Here is a 23,350-nt window from a genome sequence, read left to right on the forward strand (position 1 = left end):
ACGAAAGAAAAAAAAAAAAAAAAAAAAGGACGAATCGTGACAATAGGAGGTACCTGTGCCCTACTGCGCGGGGTTTAAGGGTTAATCCAGACGGGGATTTCGAGCGGAAGCAAATCAAGGGCGGTCCTCGAGAGAGGAGGACAAAGCGTTTTAAAGGCGCACGTAGTCGCGTCGACGGGGCACGTGCGAGCCTCCCGCGCTTTGGATACCCGGCCAGAGGAAGACGTTAATTCCTTCCTCCCCCTCCCCCCACCCTATTGTTTTTCCCTCGACACACGGAGATGACGAAGCCACGAACGAACCCTCCTCCGCGGAGAAAGGAGGACAAGTGTGCACGAGTCACAGGGCCCTTTCTTGCGACCGCGTTTCTCCGGCCGCGCTTAATAAATTGGATCAAGCAAGGAGTCTCGATGAGTTTTGCGCGAGTTGTCTGGATCCAGGGCTTCGCCTGTTTCTCCCCTCCCCGTCCTCCCCGGATCACGAGTCTAATCTTAGGATCTCGAGTGGATTTCAGTTTTGCCCACCGATAAATTTATTTTCCAACGAGCTTCGATTCTTATTCAATTTCTCATTTCTTCTCATTCATTCTTCCCTTTTCTCATTCTTTGTCTCGAATTGTTCTGTTCTAGATTTTTTTCGGATGAAGTAAGGAAAGGAAATCTAGGAAATTTTTTAAATTTTTCTTTTTTAACGTGAAAGGTGTTTATATCTACAGGGCTTCGTTGATTTAAGAGAGGATTTCAATTTTGGCCATTGATAAGTTTATTTTCCAACCAATCAACGAGCTTCGATTCTTCTTCCATTCTCTGTTCATTCTCTTTTCTCATTCTTCTTCTTGTTGAATTGTTTTCTATTTTTGGGACGATGAGTTAAGCAACGAGTCGTTGAGATTTAGATGAGTAAATCTATTTTCTAAATTTTTCTTTTGGATTTAAAAATGGATTTTGGCCATCGATAAATTTATTTTCCAAGCAATCAATGAGCTTCCATTCTCTTTCCATTCTCTGTTCATTTATCTTTTTTCATTCTTCTTCTTCTTGAATTGTTTTCTATTTTTAGGATGATGAGTTAAGCAACGAGTCGTTAAGAGATTTAGATAGGTAAATCTATTTTTTAAATTTTTTTTCTTAATATAAAAAATATCTGGATTCAGTTGTATCTTGAATTTAAGAGTGGATTTCTTCTTCTTGAATTGTTTTCTATTTTTGAATAATGAGTTAAGCAAGAGTGGATTTTGGCTACTGATAAATTTATTTTCTAACCAATCAACGAGCTTCGATTCTTCTTCCATTCTCTGTTCATTATTTTTTCTCATTCTTCTTTTTCTTGAATTGTTTTCTATTTTTGAGACGATGAATTAAGCAACGAATCGTTGAGATTTGATTGGGTAAATTTAATTTCTAAATATGAAAAATATCTACATTCAGAGCTTCGTGTCTTGAATTTAAGAGTGGATTTCAATTTTGGCCACCGATAAATTTATTTCAACCAACCAATAAAGCTTCGATTCTTTTTCTCTGTTCGTTTTTTTCTTTTCATTCTTCTTCTTCTTGAATTATTCTCTATTTTTGAACAATGAGTTAAGCAACGAATCGTTGAGATTTGGATGGACATAAAAGATGTTTACATTCAGGCTTTCGTGAATTTTGGCCACCGATAAATTTATTTTCCAACCAATCAATGATTCTTCTTCCATTCTTTGTTCATTCTCTTTTCTCATTCTTTTTCTCAAATTATTCCCTATTGGATTTTTTGGACGATACTATGAGAAACGAATGGAAAATGAATCGAGAATGTGCAAATCTAATTTCTTTTTCTAAATTTTTCTTTTTTATTTTCTTCTTTGCTATCAAGAACCAAGTATCGTTCGTGAGAGATGTCTAGATCCGAGGATTTCTATCTTGAGTTTAATCTAAAAGTTGATTTCCAATCAACTTCTTCTTCCCTGCTCTCGTTATTCTTCTCTCTTCTCATTCCTTTCCTCAAATTGTTCTATTTTTTTGGAATTAAACAACGAATCGTTGAGATTTTGATAGACAAATCCAACCTCTTTTTCAACCTTTTCACTAACAAAAACGAAATATCGTTCACAAGGTTTCGCGTCTTGAACCTAATTCGATTTCCCATTTAACCAACTTTCCCATTCTCATCCTTTTTCTTATATTTTTCTCTCTCGAATTTTCCTAGTTTGAACGATCAAACTATAAATTCGAATCGTTGAATCTTAGATGAACCTTGAACCTTGAAAATTAATTTTATCTTCTTTGATTCGTCACCAAAGACGAGACTAATCTATCTAATACGAAAATATACGTATACACCTTCATCTCGAACTGATGAATCGTCATACTTTATTCAACACCTTAAAAACTCTTCCTCTCCAAAAAAAAAAAAAAGAACGATTCTCTGGAATAGAATTTCCTAGCACGAGGAGATCAGGCGCGTTAAAAAATACACGGGGAAACATGACATTACCGTTTAATAAAACGAATCCCGATGATTACCCGTGAAGCGTATCTGACAGAGGGGGTGGGGAGGGGGTGGGTGACAGACAATTTTCCGCGAAGAGAGAAGGCTGTTATTAAACGCGAGGACAGGGCGGATCGATCGAGGGAAATTCAATTGCAAAGTCATACATACTGCACGCGAAAATCCTCGTGAACGATCCCATTAATATTGCACAGGCGGCAGACTATTGCCAATGACACACGATGCGAGTTTGCCCCACGGTATAATTGTCCCGTCGTGGTCGTTATGAAAGTTGGAGCTCTCGTTGTTGGATGACTTGTTGCAAACAGGGCGACCAATTCACCAATTCAATTTTTCCCTTCCCGGCACCGATTTTTATCGTTAACATTTAACCATTAAAACGAAAAATTCATCTTGAGGACGAGATTTGAATTTCAGAAGCGAGATATCGAATAAACGATGTATTTCTCATTTCATCTTGCGCAATGATGTGCAGTTATTAAAATTCCCTTCTACGTATACATGTAATACAAGTACATAAATTAATAGAATTAATTAAATATTCTCGAAAATAAAATTGTTATCAAAATGACTGGCAACTTAAATTTAATAATTAATAATTTAATCAGATATTGATGTGTTACTTCTTGCCATTCTTCGATTGAAAAATAAATTACTACAAAAAATTCCCTAGATTCAGCATCTTGGTTTAATCGTTATAGTTAGCAAAATTTTCTTGTTCAATAATTTTATCGTTACTCTCCAATTACTCTACACTCCAAAATCGGACATTCAATCAAGAACGTTCCATCGTCCGGTTAGATTGGAGAGAGCAAACGACTTACCTTAACGAACGGAACGATAATCACGGTGAAAATCCGAAATTGGACGGGATCTTGGATCGATGAGTCGTGCTCGCGCATACTCGATAGCACTCGCGTGCGAGGAGGAGGAGGAGGAGGAGGAGGAGGAGGAGGATCCGTCGTGTTCGAGCGGGCCTCCATGAATTTTTATGAGCTTAGGAAATTAATTTGTGTTTTTCGCTAAGCCCCGGCTTAGCGCCGCGGTAATTAATTGCGCTGATTGCCCTGCATCATTGATAAGCGGTTCTCTGGCTTTCGTAACCGTTTATCCCCCGCCCCACCTCTCTCTTTCCCTTTCTATCCATGCGTCCATCCATCCGTCCATCCATCCGTCCGTCCATCTCCTCCCTCCCTCTTTCTCTCCCTTTCGTTCGAACCATCTCTCTCTCTCTCTCTCACTCTCTCTCGCAGCGCGTGAACGCCATCCATCGCCTCTCCTCACCCCCCCTCGTCCTTTTGTCTGCGCGTGCTTCGACCGCCTCTCCTCCCCCCTCCCCCCACCCGTTTTTCCGATTTCCAACGGACGAGCCGTGCGTGCTCCTCGTAATTGGCCCGCGAACGAGCCATTCCGCGTTAAATCATGCACCGGGGTGGTATACAGGGTGGTAGTTTTGAATTTTTGTTAAACCTGCGGTGGCGTGTCCGGATGGAATGATCGATCGGGGGAGGGGAGGGATGTGTATTTTTTTTTTCTTTTTTTTTTATAGAGATTTGAGTAACGTTTCATCTGAAGATCGACAGTTTTTGGGAGTAGTTTAATGTTTTTTTTTGGGTTTACGAATTAATATTCTCGAAGTAAATTTTCTTTTTCTTCTTGGAAATTAATAATAATGGGTTGATGAGAGGGGATAATAAAGTATCTGTTAATATTAAAAAATGATTATTTTTCGAGAAAATAATCGAGATAATTTTTCTTTATTATCGTTATATGGGGAATAGGAATGATGAGAGTACGAGGCGAGAGTTCTTTTCGAAGAAAGCAAATATAAATTGATTAGAGCGGCTGTCTCGATTACAGATACCAGTTACTCGGCTTATCATCCGGCTTTGCACGGAGTCGGGGAGGATTCCTTCGTGAGGCGAAAGCAAAGGAGGAACAGGACCACGTTCACTCTTCAGCAACTGGAAGAATTGGAGTCAGCGTTTGCGCAGACACATTATCCGGATGTCTTCACGAGGGAGGATCTGGCGATGAAGATTAACCTCACCGAGGCCAGGGTTCAGGTTGGTACGAATTGAAACTCGCAACAGTGGGTATCGCGAAATCGAAAGTTGACAACTTTTTTTTACTTGGAGAAACGTATTTAAACTTGGACAAAAAGGAATTAAATTTTTATAGGTATTGTGATAAACTATTAATATCCAACAAATTGAATATTAGAAAACATTTCTGGGATAATATATATATATATATTTTTTTTCATCGACAAATATATATTCGATGGTATGCTTAACGATTTCGAGTGGCGCACGTTTTTTCCGACAAATCAAATTTTAAACAGCATCAAATGAATAAATGGCACAGAGAGAGAGAGAGAGAGGAGGGAAATAAAATAAATCGGAAATGTCGCTTAATGAGAGGAGTTGTAATCAATTAACTTTTAAATTATCAAAATATACAATAATATGCTAATGTGCGAACGCACTTTAATAAATGTGTTCAATTTCCCAGTTTCATGTTTCGCAAATTATTTAATAATTCGTATAGTAATTTTCAACTTGTACTTTCCCCCCTCACCCTTTTTTTTTTTATCAAAAAAGACTGCTCAAAATAATATAATTTTTACAAAATAAAATACATATATATATATAATGGTGAATCAAATTTCGTTATTATTAGAAAAATGTTCGAGATATGAAAACATATAAGTCGAGAATAAGCAACTTGGATACGTTTCACGAATTCCGTCATCGTCAACGAAAGCATCACGGTCAAACGGGGCAACAATGATCGATTGTTTCGACGCGCGGGTATATGGATCACGGGAGTAAGAGGAGGAGCGCAAGATGTAGGGTAGTTTTGGGGTACACCCAATCTCCCGCGGGAGGCGCTGACACCCTCGACCTGACGTAATCTTCTGACAGAGTAAGCCGGTAATCTCCGGGATTACTTTGTACTCTTGGCTACGTCCTCCTGCCCATATTTACTCGCACCGGCGTAATTCGCGCTGCAGAGAATCCCGCCAGTAATAGCGATTCCCTGCTCAAATCCTGTTGGAACATCTGCAGGATATCTGATCGCTCATGTCAGATTTTTAATTCGTCCCCTCTCCTCAACTCTATCGCCAAACTTTCGTCCATTTCTGCGCCCCCCTCTCCTCACTTTTCTAATTAATAGAAATAGTTGAAGTAATTTTTTAGATTTGAAATTGAATAACAATTGAATAAGAATTTCAATTCTAGTAAAAATAGTATTTGTTTGAATTTTGTTCATTTTTCTAATTAATAGAAATAGTTGAAGTAATTTTTTAGGTTTGAAATTAAATAAGAATTTCAATTCTATCCGTGTAATTTTTTCCCTCACATTTATAATAGAATAAATGTGAAAATAGTATTTGTTTAAATTTTATCCATTTTTTCCATCTTTCTAATTAATAGAAATAATTGGAATAATTTTTTAGGTTTGAAATTGAATAAGAATTTCAATTCTGTCCGTGTAATTTTTTCCCTTTTCTCATATTTATAATTAATAGAATAAATGTGAAAATTGTATTTGTTTAAATTTTGTCCATTTTTTCCACTTTTCTAATTAATAGAAATAATTGAAATAATTTTTTAGATTAGAAATTGAATAACAGTTGAATGAAAATTTCAATTCTGTTCGTGTAATTTTTTCCATCACATTTAAAATTAATAGAGTAAATGTGAAAATAGTATTTGTTTAAATTTTGTCCATTTTTTCCATCTTTCTAATTAATAGAAATAATTGGAATAATTTTTTAGGTTTGAAATTGAATAAGAATTTCAATTCTATCCGTGTAATTTTTTCCCTCACATTTATAATAGAATAAATGTGAAAATAGTATTTGTTTAAATTTTATCCATTTTTTCCATCTTTCTAATTAATAGAAATAATTGGAATAATTTTTTAGGTTTGAAATTGAATAAGAATTTCAATTCTGTCCGTGTAATTTTTTCCCTTTTCTCATATTTATAATTAATAGAGTAAAGTGAAAATAGTATTTGTTAAAATTTTGTCCATTTTTTCCATCTTTCTAATTAATAGAAATAATTGGAATAATTTTTTAAGTTTGAAATTGAATAACAGTCGAATGAGAATTTTAATTCTGTCCGTGTAATTTTTTTTCCAACACATAATTAATAAAATAAAATGAAAGTAATATTTGTTCAAATTTGTCCATTTTTTTATTTTTCTAATTAATAATTAAATGTTAAATTAAATCTTGCAATAATTTGTTAGCTGTGAAAATATTTGTTTAAAATTTTTTTCCATCTTTCTAATTAATAGAAATGTTGCAATAATTTTTTAGATTTGAAACTGAATAAAAATTGAGTGAAAATTTCAATCATTAGAATTCTATCTATATAATTCTTTTTCCAACACATTTATAATTAATAGAGTAAAATAAATAGTATTTGTTTAAATTTATTCATTCCTCTCCATCTTTCTAATTAATAAAACTGTTGCAATAATTTTTTAAATGTGAAATTGAATAAAAAGAAGTGAAAATTTCAATCATTAGAATTCTGTCTATATAATTCTTTTTCTAACAAATTTATAATTAATAGAATAAAATAAATAGTATTTGTTTAAATTTGTTCATTCCTTCCCATCTTTCTAATTATAATAGAAATGTTGCAATAATTTCTTAGATTTAAAATTGAATAACAACTGAGTGAAAACTTCAATCGTTAAAATTCTGTCTGTGCAATTTTTTTCACACATTTATAATTACTTGAATAAAAATAATATTTAAATTTGCGAATACGCGATAAATACGATGGAACATTTTATCATAAATGTAATAACGAAACAATAATAATAATAAACTAATTATTTTTATGTATCATCAGATTCAAACTAGGATTTACTTCAACGAGAAAAGAAAATATAAACGCGTTCATAAATGCATTCAATTTATTCTTATTAGATCAATGGGATTTCGTACGAGATACGTAATTAATTAACGCAAACATCGAGCAATGGGTTTGCAATTAAACGAACTAAATGAGAAAGATGATAGGATTTAAATGTTGGACACACGAATCTGATGAACTATTAATAAATAACATCAACGGAATCGTGTACAACATTTGTACAACGGAGGAATAATTCAAAGGGATGAACTCGTATCGTATAAGGATAAAGGAGAAATAATTCCAAGAGATTGCGTGTTTTCATATCTCGTCTAGTTAATTAAAACGGAAACCGAGAACTCACGTATTAAAACGCGCTTATTAATCGAACTTTCAACGTGGATCCTCAAACTTCCAAACAAACGAGTCAACTTTCAACTTATGCCAAATTAAATATAAACACCTGAACCGTCATAATTCAAAGATACAAATACATGTATTTCCCTATCCTGATTACCTAACCTATCAAAACCTAACCTCAAATATACAAATTCCAAAATTCCATCGATAACCCTGCCAAATCCAAATAATCGAAAAAAAAAAAAAAAACAAGAAACAGAAAGAAAAAGTTTGTCAAAACCTCTCCAAAAAAATGAATGGGATCGAGAGGAAAAGAGCGCGCCAAAAGGTATAGGTAGAAAAGTCTGGGAAAAAGAATCCTTCACCGTCGCTCGGCCAGCGTAGGGGGTACTCTGTATTATCCCGCTGCATTGTCCGGATTATAAGACGAGAAGGCCATGCCAGGCAGCGGTGTACACACAATGGGAGGAAGGTAGGGACAGGGACGGCTATGACGCAATTACGGCGCAGACTCATTGTTTCATTAGGGAAGACAAAGGGAATCTGAAATAATGGACAAATAGGCGCGTTTATGCAGTGCCGGTCCTCTTCTCCTACTCCAATTAGAACCCAGTACGGGGTAGGGTGGGCGCGGGGGTGGTTGGCCATCGTCGGTGGATCGTCGGAGGCGAGCACACGAGCCTCTGACGTTTGTTCGCCGTCGCCCAGTGTGCGCGCCAATTATGCTGCACGCACACCGAGGTGCTCGAGGGAAAGGAAAGCCGCGCATGCGCGCCAGGCGCGGAGATCTAGGGGGAACTAGGATCGGCCGGTTATAGGCTCGAAGGAAATTAAATCTCGATTCGTGATTAATTTATCAGGATTTTCGTTATTACTCGAATTGTACGATAAAAATTGCCAACTCGTTGGGACAGTTTTAATATATTATTTGAGAGGTATCTTGTTTGAGAGAAAGAAAGAGAAAGAGGCAAATAACGCGAGGAATAATTAAAAGCAAGCATTTGGGGAACAAGTGTCAAGAGATTAAGCGCATTTGACTTTAGAGTAGAGAGTGAAACAATGCCATTGCAGACGTGTGTTCGGATTAAACGGAATAAAAAAAAAAAAAAGGGAAAAAAGACGATTAAAATGATGAAGAAAAACATGGGGGGGGATGATGAGAGGAAGGAACGTGTATGAAATACACGAGGGTGAAGATGCCTTTCACCATTGGATTACATACCGTGATAAAGCGCTTATAAATTTGCAAGCAAAAATTTCGTTCCTTTCGTTCATTTAATGAAAACATAATGAAGAAGTAAGAGGCTTTGCGTTTTCGTATACATTCAAAAACGGACCGATTTCCAAATCAAATTTTCCCCGCGTTATTAATTAATTCGTCAATTTCTTAACAGCACAATTATTTCAATCGACCATTTCTCTTCGACCGTGACGTTTAAACGTTTCTTTTTCTTTTTTTTTTTCATAACGAAACGTCATCGCCCGTACAATATACTCGAAGAGAAACTTATTCCTTCTATTGACACAGAAGGAAGGGAGAAGAAAAAAGAGATCTGTCTTAAACGAATCGGACAAAGTTGGGAAGAATCACGGCGCGAAAGTCTGCGGGAACTCATTAACGGATTGGAATCGATAATAAAATAAACTTGGCGAGGAAGTCGATTACTCTCTTCGCAAACGTGATTCCTCCTCCTCCTCCTCACCTTCCAAGGGACAAAACGCGTTATTACGGATCGAGTAGAGAAGCACCGAGGAAATGATTATCTTCCTCTCAGAGGAGAGGGAAAGTTTCTCGGCGGGGGAAAGATGGTTGGAAAATGGTTTTAATAAAATAAATACGCCGAGCTCGACGCTGCCTTCGCTCGAATTCGCGCACGAGGAAGACAGGAGATATAATAATATCCTCCGGCTTGCGGGGGCGAGTAATAGCTGGGAACAAAGCCGGTGGCTCCCGTCGGGACTCTTTCCTTCTCCACGCTGGATCGTTCCCTTTCTCCCCCCTCTCGTTCCTAACGTTCTTTCTTCCTTCCTTTTTTTTTTATGTATTTCAATACGAATTTAATCCGAGAAACGCCGGTAATGGCGCCCACTCCTCCCTCCACGGGATAAACGCATTTAATCTCTCGACACTTGGTCGAGGAAAGTGCGACGGATCGATGAGACAGGGGTTCAACAGGGATAAGGTTGATAAGGATCGTGTTTGCCCTTCCTTTATTAATTAGCGCCAAGTTATTAAGTTTGGATTTTAATTTCTCCACGGTTTAATTAAAATCAATTTCTTTACGTGATTTCGAAACGAACCTTCTGTCCTATCATGCTCCTATTCCACGAAGAATCATTCTATAATATATAATAAAAATAATGAAAAATGTAGCAAAAGACGATACATATATAAAATTGAAAATTGAATATCACAAAAAAAAAAAGAAGAAGAAAAATTGTTAAATATCGCAACAACAACTATAAGAACATCATGCTGGAGAGAATTGAAAAGAGGAACTCGGTCCGAAAGAAGCTCGCGTTAGGGGTAGCAATTGGAAAGCAACAGCCACGATACATATATAAAATTGAAAATTGAATATCATCTGTAAACCAAAAAGAAAAAAAAAAGAAGAAGAAAAATTGTTAAATATCGCAACAACAACTATAAGAACATCATGCTGGAGAGAATTGAAAAGAGGAACTCGGTCCGAAAGAAGCGTTAGGGGTAGCAATTGGAAAGCAACAGCCACGATACATATATAAAATTGAAAATTGAATATCATCTGTAAAAAAGAAGAAAAGAAAAAAAAAAGAAGAAGAAAAATTGTTAAATATCGCAACAACAACTATAAGAACATCATGCTGGAGAGAATTGAAAAGAGGAACTCGGTCCGAAAGAAGCGTTAGGGGTAGCAATTGGAAAGCAACAGCCACGATACATATATAAAATTGAAAATTGAATATCATCTGTAAAAAAGAAGAAAAGAAAAAAAAAAGAAGAAGAAAAATTGTTAAATATCGCAACAACAACTATAAGAACATCATGCTGGAGAGAATTGAAAAGAGGAACTCGGTCCGAAAGAAGCGTTAGGGGTAGCAATTGGAAAGCAACAGCCACGATACATATATAAAATTGAAAATTGAATATCATCTGTAAAAAAGAAGAAAAGAAAAAAAAAAGAAGAAGAAAAATTGTTAAATATCGCAACAACAACTATAAGAACATCATGCTGGAGAGAATTGAAAAGAGGAACTCGGTCCGAAAGAAGCTCGCGTTAGGGGTAGCAATTGGAAAGCAACAGCCACGATACATATATAAAATTGAAAATTGAATATCATCTGTAAACCAAAAAGAAAAAAAAAAGAAGAAGAAAAATTGTTAAATATCGCAACAACAACTATAAGAACATCATGCTGGAGAGAATTGAAAAGAGGAACTCGGTCCGAAAGAAGCGTTAGGGTAGCAATTGGAAAGCAACAGCCACGATACATATATAAAATTGAAAATTGAATATCATCTGTAAAAAAGAAGAAAAGAAAAAAAAAAGAAGAAGAAAAATTGTTAAATATCGCAACAACAACTATAAGAACATCATGCTGGAGAGAATTGAAAAGAGGAACTCGGTCCGAAAGAAGCGTTAGGGGTAGCAATTGGAAAGCAACAGCCACGATACATATATAAAATTGAAAATTGAATATCATCTGTAAAAAAGAAGAAAAGAAAAAAAAAAGAAGAAGAAAAATTGTTAAATATCGCAACAACAACTATAAGAACATCATGCTGGAGAGAATTGAAAAGAGGAACTCGGTCCGAAAGAAGCGTTAGGGGTAGCAATTGGAAAGCAACAGCCACGATACATATATAAAATTGAAAATTGAATATCATCTGTAAAAAAGAAGAAAAGAAAAAAAAAAGAAGAAGAAAAATTGTTAAATATCGCAACAACAACTATAAGAACATCATGCTGGAGAGAATTGAAAAGAGGAACTCGGTCCGAAAGAAGCGTTAGGGGTAGCAATTGGAAAGCAACAGCCACGATACATATATAAAATTGAAAATTGAATATCATCTGTAAAAAAGAAGAAAAGAAAAAAAAAAGAAGAAGAAAAATTGTTAAATATCGCAACAACAACTATAAGAACATCATACTGGAGAGAATTGAAAAGAGGAACTCGGTCCGAAAGAAGCGTTAGGGGTAGCAATTGGAAAGCAACAGCCACGATACATATATAAAATTGAAAATTGAATATCATCTGTAAAAAAGAAGAAAAGAAAAAAAAAAGAAGAAGAAAAATTGTTAAATATCGCAACAACAACTATAAGAACATCATGCTGGAGAGAATTGAAAAGAGGAACTCGGTCCGAAAGAAGCTCGCGTTAGGGGTAGCAATTGGAAAGCAACAGCCACGATACATATATAAAATTGAAAATTGAATATCATCTGTAAACCAAAAAGAAAAAAAAAAGAAGAAGAAAAATTGTTAAATATCGCAACAACAACTATAAGAACATCATGCTGGAGAGAATTGAAAAGAGGAACTCGGTCCGAAAGAAGCTCGCGTTAGGGGTAGCAATTGGAAAGCAACAGCCACGATACATATATAAAATTGAAAATTGAATATCATCTGTAAACCAAAAAGAAAAAAAAAAGAAGAAGAAAAATTGTTAAATATCGCAACAACAACTATAAGAACATCATGCTGGAGAGAATTGAAAAGAGGAACTCGGTCCGAAAGAAGCTCGCGTTAGGGGTAGCAATTGGAAAGCAACAGCCACGATACATATATAAAATTGAAAATTGAATATCATCTGTAAAAAAGAAGAAAAGAAAAAAAAAAGAAGAAGAAAAATTGTTAAATATCGCAACAACAACTATAAGAACATCATGCTGGAGAGAATTGAAAAGAGGAACTCGGTCCGAAAGAAGCTCGCGTTAGGGGTAGCAATTGGAAAGCAACAGCCACGATACATATATAAAATTGAAAATTGAATATCATCTGTAAACCAAAAAGAAAAAAAAAAGAAGAAGAAAAATTGTTAAATATCGCAACAACAACTATAAGAACATCATGCTGGAGAGAATTGAAAAGAGGAACTCGGTCCGAAAGAAGCTCGCGTTAGGGGTAGCAATTGGAAAGCAACAGCCACGATACATATATAAAATTGAAAATTGAATATCATCTGTAAAAAAGAAGAAAAGAAAAAAAAAGAAGAAGAAAAATTGTTAAATATCGCAACAACAACTATAAGAACATCATGCTGGAGAGAATTGAAAAGAGGAACTCGGTCCGAAAGAAGCTCGCGTTAGGGGTAGCAATTGGAAAGCAACAGCCACGATACATATATAAAATTGAAAATTGAATATCATCTGTAAACCAAAAAGAAAAAAAAAAGAAGAAGAAAAATTGTTAAATATCGCAACTATAAGAACATCATGCTGGAGAGAATTGAAAAGAGGAACTCGGTCCGAAAGAAGCTCGTGTTAGGGGTAGCAATTGGAAAGCAACAGCCACGATACATATATAAAATTGAAAATTGAATATCATCTGTAAACCAAAAAGAAAAAAAAAAGAAGAAGAAAAATTGTTAAATATCGCAACAACAACTATAAGAACATCATGCTGGAGAGAATTGAAAAGAGGAACTCGGTCCGAAAGAAGCTCGCGTTAGGGGTAGCAATTGGAAAGCAACAGCCACGATACATATATAAAATTGAAAATTGAATATCATCTGTAAACCAAAAAGAAAAAAAAAAGAAGAAGAAAAATTCTTAAATATCGCAACAACAACTATAAGAACATCATGCTGGAGAGAATTGAAAAGAGGAACTCGGTCCGAAAGAAGCTCGCGTTAGGGGTAGCAATTGGAAAGCAACAGCCACGATACATATATAAAATTGAAAATTGAATATCATCTGTAAAAAGAAGAAAAGAAAAAAAAAGAAGAAGAAAAATTGTTAAATATCGCAACAACAACTATAAGAACATCATGCTGGAGAGAATTGAAAAGAGGAACTCGGTCCGAAAGAAGCTCGCGTTAGGGGTAGCAATTGGAAAGCAACAGCCACGATACATATATAAAATTGAAAATTGAATATCATCTGTAAACCAAAAAGAAAAAAAAAAGAAGAAGAAAAATTCTTAAATATCGCAACAACAACTATAAGAACATCATGCTGGAGAGAATTGAAAAGAGGAACTCGGTCCGAAAGAAGCTCGCGTTAGGGGTAGCAATTGGAAAGCAACAGCCACGATACATATATAAAATTGAAAATTGAATATCATCTGTAAACCAAAAGAAAAAAAAAAGAAGAAGAAAAATTGTTAAATATCGCAACAACAACTATAAGAACATCATGCTGGAGAGAATTGAAAAGAGGAACTCGGTCCGAAAGAAGCTCGCGTTAGGGTAGCAATTGGAAAGCAACAGCCACGATACATATATAAAATTGAAAATTGAATATCATCTGTAAACCAAAAGAAAAAAAAAAGAAGAAGAAAATTGTTAAATATCGCAACAACAACTATAAGAACATCATGCTGGAGAGAATTGAAAAGAGGAACTCGGTCCGAAAGAAGCTCGCGTTAGGGGTAGCAATTGGAAAGCAACAGCCACGATACATATATAAAATTGAAAATTGAATATCATCTGTAAACCAAAAGAAAAAAAAAAGAAGAAGAAAAATTGTTAAATATCGCAACTATAAGAACATCATGCTGGAGAGAATTGAAAAGAGGAACTCGGTCCGAAAGAAGCTCGTGTTAGGGGTAGCAATTGGAAAGCAACAGCCACGATACATATATAAAATTGAAAATTGAATATCATCTGTAAACCAAAAAGAAAAAAAAAAGAAGAAGAAAAATTGTTAAATATCGCAACAACAACTATAAGAACATCATGCTGGAGAGAATTGAAAAGAGGAACTCGGTCCGAAAGAAGCTCGCGTTAGGGGTAGCAATTGGAAAGCAACAGCCACGATACATATATAAAATTGAAAATTGAATATCATCTGTAAACCAAAAAGAAAAAAAAAGAAGAAGAAAAATTCTTAAATATCGCAACAACAACTATAAGAACATCATGCTGGAGAGAATTGAAAAGAGGAACTCGGTCCGAAAGAAGCTCGCGTTAGGGGTAGCAATTGGAAAGCAACAGCCACGATACATATATAAAATTGAAAATTGAATATCATCTGTAAAAAAGAAGAAAAGAAAAAAAAAAGAAGAAGAAAAATTGTTAAATATCGCAACAACAACTATAAGAACATCATGCTGGAGAGAATTGAAAAGAGGAACTCGGTCCGAAAGAAGCTCGCGTTAGGGGTAGCAATTGGAAAGCAACAGCCACGATACATATATAAAATTGAAAATTGAATATCATCTGTAAACCAAAAGAAAAAAAAAGAAGAAGAAAATTCTTAAATATCGCAACAACAACTATAAGAACATCATGCTGGAGAGAATTGAAAAGAGGAACTCGGTCCGAAAGAAGCTCGCGTTAGGGGTAGCAATTGGAAAGCAACAGCCACGATACATATATAAAATTGAAAATTGAATATCATCTGTAAACCAAAAAGAAAAAAAAAAGAAGAAGAAAAATTGTTAAATATCGCAACAACAACTATAAGAACATCATGCTGGAGAGAATTGAAAAGAGGAACTCGGTCCGAAAGAAGCTCGCGTTAGGGGTAGCAATTGGAAAGCAACAGCCACGATACATATATAAAATTGAAAATTGAATATCATCTGTAAACCAAAAGAAAAAAAAAAGAAGAAGAAAAATTGTTAAATATCGCAACAACAACTATAAGAACATCATGCTGGAGAGAATTGAAAAGAGGAACTCGGTCCGAAAGAAGCTCGCGTTAGGGGTAGCAATTGGAAAGCAACAGCCACGAAGCGGGTGGTGGCACGAAGCGGCGGAGGACCGCCGGGTATAATAAAGTCTATTTCAGTTGGTATTATGTCAAGTTAGGCTCGTTAGCGGAACTCGAGCTTTTTAAAAAACACTCGGCCGCCGTGGTTGCTGTCAGCTCGTTGAACATGCACGCGGCCAAGAGGCCCAACACCCCCTTCTGGTCCAGCCGCGAATGCCATCCCCTACATGCAATTATCCTTCCATATCCGCACACCAGGTGTAGCCCTATAAAGCAGCTTAAGTGCCGCCTTCAGCGCCATTCCTCATCGTACTCTCGTTTGCTTCTTTTTTTTTTTTTGCTTTATTTCTTTTTTTTTCCTTCTTCCTCTTCTTCTTTTTTTTTTCGTTCATTCTTTCACGCTGCACCTTCTATTTTATTTACGCGTCTTCGTTGTGACAAAACCGATCTTCTTCAGAGATTGAAATTGAAGCTAATTTTTCTCTCTCTTTTCTATCTTCTTTTTGCTCTCGATCTCTCGATGATGAGAAATAATATTACACGATATAATATTTGGACGATTTTTTAAAGATGGAATTTTTGAATAAGAGATTGTAATTGATTGGATTGATACTCGGAAACGTATTCAGAATCGAATTTGAATTTTACAGGTGTGGTTTCAAAATCGTAGAGCGAAGTGGAGGAAAAGCGAACGTTTGAAGGAGGAACAGAGGAAGAGAGAGGGTAATGGAGGGGGTGGCGCGTTGGAAACGACAGGCCTCGCACCCCCAACCTCCTCATCGGCAGGACCCAGTCCCACAGGACATGATCCTGAAGGTATCATCATTTTCAATCTCGATACAGCAACGACTCAAATCATTAAAAAACATCTATTCATTCACGTATCATTTCCTTTTGTTAATAATAATAAGAGTTTTTATACTCGATCCTTTTAATTTGAAAAATTAAACGCAAAAAAAGAAAAACAATTTTTATTTAACAACAAAAGTAATTATGTAAACTTATAATCATTTCTATTATCACAGTAATGCAATCAAATAATTTTTTAATAAAAAAACAATTTTTATTTAACTATGTAAACTTATAATCATTTCTATTATCATAGTAATGCAATCAAATAATTTTTTAATTTTTTAATAAAAAAACAATTTTTATTTAACAACAAGAGTAACTATGTAAACTTATAATCATTTCTATTATCACATAGTGCAATCAAATAATTTTTTAATTTTTTAATAAAAAACAATATTTATTTAACAACAAGAGTAATTATGTAAACTTATAATCATTTCTATTATAATAGTAAAATCAAATAATTTTTTAATAAAAAAACAATTTTTATTTAATTATGTAAACTTATAATCATTTCTATCATCACATAGAGCAATCTAATTTTTTAAATAATTTAAATTTGCGTTGAACGAAGACACAGAATGAGATTTTCGTAAGCCAACCAATTTTCCCTAACCAACCTTTTCACTTACCAACCTAAGAACATCCCCCACCTACACATAATTAATTACAACCCTCCCCGAAAGAATAAAAATCCTCATAAGCATCCTCCTCATCATCATCATCATCATCATCACGTAACAACAGCACGAATTTAAAAACGATCAATGGTACAAGCATTTCCCGTCTTTTTCCTTGGCCCACAAAAGGAACGACAAGCAGCAGCGCCCCCGACGCGGAGGACGCCGGTCCAGATGGAGCTGGGGGGTCGAGGAGCCCCAGCACCACTTCCGCCTCGGTCAGCCCGCGGCCCCAGCAGAGTCAGCCGTCCCTGGGTGGCGTCTCGACGCCACCTCCAACCCCCATAAGGGCGCCACCGCCGCCACCCAGCACCGTGGGGGGTCTTGGCCCACCCGGCGAGAGGTGAGCTTTTAAGCTTCGTTTGTATTTACGTCTTTAGGAAATATCCCGCTCCCCTCCTCCCCCCCCTCCGTCCCGAAAGTTCAGAGGAGCACGGAACCGCCGCGCTCCTCTAAGCACCGCTGAACACGTCTCTGCCGGATGCTCGACACGCGCCATTAAACCACCGCTCCCCGTCGTCGACTTCCTCCCGTCCACCCCTTCCATCCTCCTCCTCCTCCTCCTCCTCCTCCTCCCCCGTGCCGCGCCACATTCTCGCCCCCGGTTATATGCTCGGCTACCACTCGTATAATCGCGATAATTGTCGCCTCGTTAAAGTCGCCACGGGATCCCTGGGCGACCGATTTAAGGACCGGTTTGTGTACACGGTTTTATGAGTTTCGCGGGAACAATGGCGAACGAGGTGAGGGATGTTGGAGGGGTGTTGGAGGGATGTTGATGGTGGATAATGCTGTGGGGTTACTGGGAGGGAATCAGGTTAAGATTTATGGGGATATATCGGTGGAGATAGATTGGTGGAGATAGATTGGAGGGCAAATTAGGATTTAGGATTTTAGGTAGGATAATCCGTGATGGGTTTTTGATTTTCGAGAGGAAGTGGCAAGGATAGATTTTAAAAGATAATTTATTAAAATTTATTTTAGTTTGACAAACTAATGTTTAATAATTTAATTGATTAATTTTTTTTAAAAATTGTTTAATTTTGTTTATTAATTCAGTTTAGAAAATAAATTTAAATAAAGTTGATTTGATTGTAATTGGTATAAATCTGTGGTTTATAATACTACAAATTTCAGAACATTGATCAAAAAAGATTCCAGGTCGTTTTCTAATTAAATTTAATTGATTGATTCGTTATGGAATTGCATCAACTTTAATTCATCAACTAATGATGAATTTGTTGCAAGTTGATTTTGGAAATGATTTTTTTGAAAATATTCCGTGATCTGAATGTCGATCCAAAAGATTTTATTCCTCGTCCAATAGTTGAAAATAAGAAAGTTGTTTGAGAAAAAAATCAAAATTTAACTCACAAGTTGGCCATTGGCAATCTATATTATTTCTTAATGCAGAGGGGATAAATTTGTTGCAAGTTGATGAAAAGCAGATTTTGGAAATCTTTTTCGAATCTATTTTATGAAAATATTCTATAATCTAATGATTGAAAATAAGAAAACGAAAGTTGTTTGAGAAAAAAAAATGAAAATTCAACACGGAATGGAGGAAAATTGTCATTTCTGCTGAGAAGCGGGAGGAATATCAAAGAAATTCTCGCAGAAAACTGAAATTTAAACGAACTTTTTACCCGACACATATTTAAAAAAAAAAGAAAAAAAGAAAAGAAAAGAAAAAAAGAAAGAAAGAAAGAAAAGGGGAAAAAAGGAATCGCGTGCATCTGGCCGGAATATGAAAATGGATTTCCAAGTATGTTTCACCTTTCCACTGACAAAAGAGACTTTATATTTATGAATTATGTAGCGAACGAAGCAAACGAAAATCCCACAAGCTGAGAATATTCTTTTTAGCCTTTTCCTAAAAAAAAAAAAAAAAAAAGAAAAGGAAAATAAACAAACGATATCGTTTCAAATTTTTTATAATCCGTATATTATACGTACGTATTCTCGTAGAATACATTTAAACTTATTCCTTTTGAATTAATATCATTCGAAATAATGATTCGAATAATTCAAATTAATATTTCATATACGGAGACGGTATATATCGAGAAAATCATGTTATTGAAATGTCATAAGGATAAGCTATTACCGCAACAGTATTAATAAAATAATATCATATTTCGTGACCTATTCCACGGTTATAATAATAATATTTGTTATTAATGCTACTAATATATTAAATGTTTGTTATTAATATCAATATTCATAGATATTCAATATCAGTCAATATCGTTGCCTCGTTCTATAACCATCGCCTATACACGCATCGAGATAATTCCCCGTATAATAACAATCGAATAACACTTCGCGCATACACAACGTTCGATTGCTCTCTCTATCTACCTATCTATCTATCTATCTCCCTCCACTTAAAACCCTAAGAGCTACATAATTCTAAAAAAAAAAAAAAAAAAAAAGAAAAAGCAAAGTCTTAAAATTCCATATATTCCCCATCCTCATCAAACATTCACCCGACGAACCTAACCCCCCACCACTTACACGCAATAACCTAACATCATCCTCTAACGAAACAACCTCACCAATGGTATCTATACATATGTATATACACACACCATCAACCCAGAACCCATAACCAATTCCTCCGTATCCCCAATGAAACACGTCCAAAAACGCACATCCAAAGCATTTCACTTCTAAAAGCCACTCTCCCTCCCTTCCTCCCTCCCTGCCCTTCCATACGATGCTAGGATCCACGACTCGCCGATTTCTTTCTCAACGACGGTAAGCATCCGACTCTCCGTCTCTTGGCGGCTCTTTATAATCCCGGACAACGCTCCCCTTCGTGGAGGGGCGAGGAGGGGGAGGGTTTAAGAACAATAGCCGAAACACACGGAATACACGGCGGGCTTGAAGCCTGAAGAAGATGGTGGGAAGCCGCGGATGGGGAGGTTTGGGAAGGGGTGGTTGAAACGGTAGGAAGATACTCGTTCGCCGTCTCCGCAGTTGTAATTTATTTAAAACCGCTCGCCGTAAATATATCCTCATCATTTATTCACCGGCTCGCCAGCTTCTCGGCCGGGTGGAGGGGTGGCGGTGGTGGTGGTGGTGGTACGCTTTGCTACGCTCCTTGCCGCGGATCCTTACCTAACCGGGGAGACCGACGAGAGAGAGGATCCAGGAGGACCCCGTGTTTTCACCGAGGAGGAGTCGATCCTTCGTGGAAACACGACCTGGGGCGGATCCGCCAGGTTGTGAAAAAGTGGAGTCTCTGTGTATGAATAGGGATAGATTTTGTTTTTCTATTTTTCTTTTGAAATGAAAAGTTTGGCCGTTGTCAGAGATGAGTTTATTATAAATGGTAAATTGTTTTATTGGGTGTCTTGTTGTCAGAGTGATGTTTTCTACTGGTTTAAATGATTTGAAATTCCGATGGCAATTTTTGGTGACTAGTCGCAAGGAATGAAATCTTTGTAATGAATAGTTTTCGTTGTATTGGCGGATGGCCAATGACAATCTCTATTGAGGTGATGTCTTTTTGATCAAATCGTGTAAATGATATTAAAAGTCACAGTATTTTTCACCAAGGAGAAGTCGATCCATGGAAACACGACCTGAGGCGGATCCGCCAGGTTGTGGAAAGGTGGAGTCTCTGTGTATGAATAGTGATAGATTCTGTTTTTCTATTTTTTTTTGAAAGAGCAATGAAAAGTTTGACCGTGGCCAGAGATAAGTTTAACGTAAATTGTTTTATTGAGTGTCTTGTTCTCATAGTGATGTTTTCTACTGGTTTAAATGGTTTGAAACTCCGATGGTTTTTTGGTGATTGGTCGTAAGAAATGAAATCTTTATAATGAGTAGTTTTCATTCTATTGGCGGATGGCCAATGCCAATCTCTGTCGGGATGATGTCTTTTTGATCGAATCGTGTAAATGGTATTAAAAGTCACAGTATTTTTGCAAGTTTTAGAGATGGAGAGGAGAAAATTGTGATCTTAAGACACGTGCAATTTTTTTTACAAATGATTTAAAGTATTATTTGAGTGTGACGAGTATCTTGACGAAGATGGAATTGGAGTAAATAATTCGACGTTATTGAATTTTGAGAGCAGAATAGCTTGCAGATAGTTGAATACGTTCTTATCGGCGTCGTTTAAGACCGTGAAACGATTAAAAAGTGTGTTTTATCTCGTTGAACTGGCGTAAGAAAACTCGTTCTAGCTTCGACAAACACTTTAACTATTTTATAGGCTCTGCAAACTCGCGCTACCTCGTGCTAGTGTGCGTTTAAACTTCTTTACAAAGGAGATTTTAAGTTTATTTTCGAGATTTGTTAGCAGCCCTGAATGAGCTGTATCTGATTTCTTTTTATTCCATTTATATAATTTTCATTATCGGATGAAACAAGATAACCAGATAAGTAAAATCGATAATAAGAAATTTTGTTAAAGATCTCGAGTCTTTCTATCTCAATCACAATTTCATTAATATATATAATTTCTATTTTAAATATATATTTTAATACCAATTCATACAAATATTTTTTTGAAATAAATATTTTATTCAGATAAGAAAAAAATTTTATATAATAATATTTCAAATAATAGTATTTCGAATAAAGAATTTTATAACTTTAATATTTTATAATTCGATATAATATACTAAAATCACTATTATAGATACGTATAAAAAGCACAATTTATAATAGGAACATAAAATTTTTTCTATCGAAATTTCTAATTTCTATTTTTAACAATATTGTAAAAAAAAAAAAAAAATAGGAAATAGAATATATTATATAATGAAATTATATTAGAATAGAATATATTAGTATCAAAATATCTTTAGACTTTAGATTAAATGAATAAGACAGAACTAATTGAAATACAAAAAAAAAAAAAAATGAGGACAACGCAAGAACGCGAACGTATATTATATTGTTATAAATTGAATCTAAACGAATCTATATAGATGCATCTCATCTATATTAATAGCTCATGATAGGTACGATTATTTATCCGATAACAATAGAACCTATCAAACTAATCTAGGATTGTAATGATTTATTCAATCCGAATTTCGAACAGCTAAATAATTTAATTTTCGAGATGGAATAATCTCAATATACATAAATATACATCTTGCGCATATATACAGACACGGAAAATTAACAGTGATAAAATTAGACTCGATTGCGAATCAAGCAATCGTTTCGAAGGCTGGAAATCGATTTATTATTAATTTTTCCCCCTCCATCGTCGTATCATCTCTCAAAGCAAAGACTTTTGGAGCGGCTTTGGAGACGTCTGAGAATGGATGTTACGCGAAGATACGACAGAGTAGTGCAGATTAGGCCGTGCACAACTGGAGAAACGAAGTGTGTGCAAGCAAGCGGGCCGCAAGTGCGCCAAGCTACGCGGCTAATTGCCGCTAATTATCGCGGTTACCGCGGTTCCAGCTCTCCTCTCTGCGCTTCCACTACTGCCTTTCTCGTCTCCTTCGCAGCCCTCTTGCGAGAATCCTGCTCCCGCACTCACTTCCAATTCCGTTTCCAAGGATCACACCGATATATTGTTCTGTTTATCTCCCGTTTCGTCTTTCGTTTCATTTGTCATCTGTCTCTGATGAGAGGATACGAATTTTTGGGACGATCTTGAGAGGAAAGTTCTTCTTTACACTGATTTTAAATTGGTTGGATAAGTTTGGATTAAGTTTATCTTGGTGAGGTTTGGGTCGAAAGTTGATCAGAATTAATTAAGAGAACGTTTTACAAATTGATTTACAAATAATTTTTTCCAAGAATTAATAATTGTATTTTTATAGAGTAAGTGTTTTTATATATTATCTCTCGTTATTCGAATAATCTTTATTTATCTTCAAAAAATTATTTATCCTGTAACTTGCAACCCCTTTTAACCCTCCTTAAGTCTCTCTCCTTTTTTTCTTTCTTTTTTCCCTCCAGATTCCTCCATCTATTTATACACGTTTACTCGTCATCTCTATCCTCTCTGTTTACTCTCTTAGTTTCGTCTTCGTTCGTCTAATTAAACATCCCTTCCGTTCCCACCCCGAAGGCCCTCGTTCGTTCCCGTCACTCTTGCGCTCCATCTCCGGAGCTTCACCTCGGGCTCGTTACATTAATTAAACAATATTTGCGATTAATATTTGAGATAATCATCAGCGCCTCGAAGCAGCCTCCGCCGGCTGTTGGAGGATGCGGAATATCGCGCGTGCTAATCGGGTTAGCGCTTTCG

The 23,350-nt window shown here is 35.8% G+C and overlaps 1 protein-coding gene across 3 annotated transcripts in view; it reads left to right on the top strand.

Moving 5' to 3' along the window:
• The window catches only part of LOC724120 (paired mesoderm homeobox protein 2B), a 61,735-nt gene that overhangs the window by 32,795 nt on the left and 5,590 nt on the right, over window positions 1–23,350 (top strand). For all 3 annotated transcript variants that reach the window (XM_026444767.1, XM_026444769.1, XM_026444768.1), the window contains exons 3-5: window positions 4,351–4,556; window positions 16,240–16,405; window positions 17,251–17,464. In XM_026444767.1, coding sequence (XP_026300552.1) covers window positions 4,351–4,556; window positions 16,240–16,405; window positions 17,251–17,464 — 586 coding nt within the window. The remainder of the gene's footprint in view (window positions 1–4,350; window positions 4,557–16,239; window positions 16,406–17,250; window positions 17,465–23,350) is intronic.

Source organism: Apis mellifera, linkage group LG13 (genome assembly GCF_003254395.2).
Source record: "Apis mellifera strain DH4 linkage group LG13, Amel_HAv3.1, whole genome shotgun sequence".
NCBI classification, from domain to species: Eukaryota; Metazoa; Arthropoda; class Insecta; order Hymenoptera; family Apidae; genus Apis; species Apis mellifera.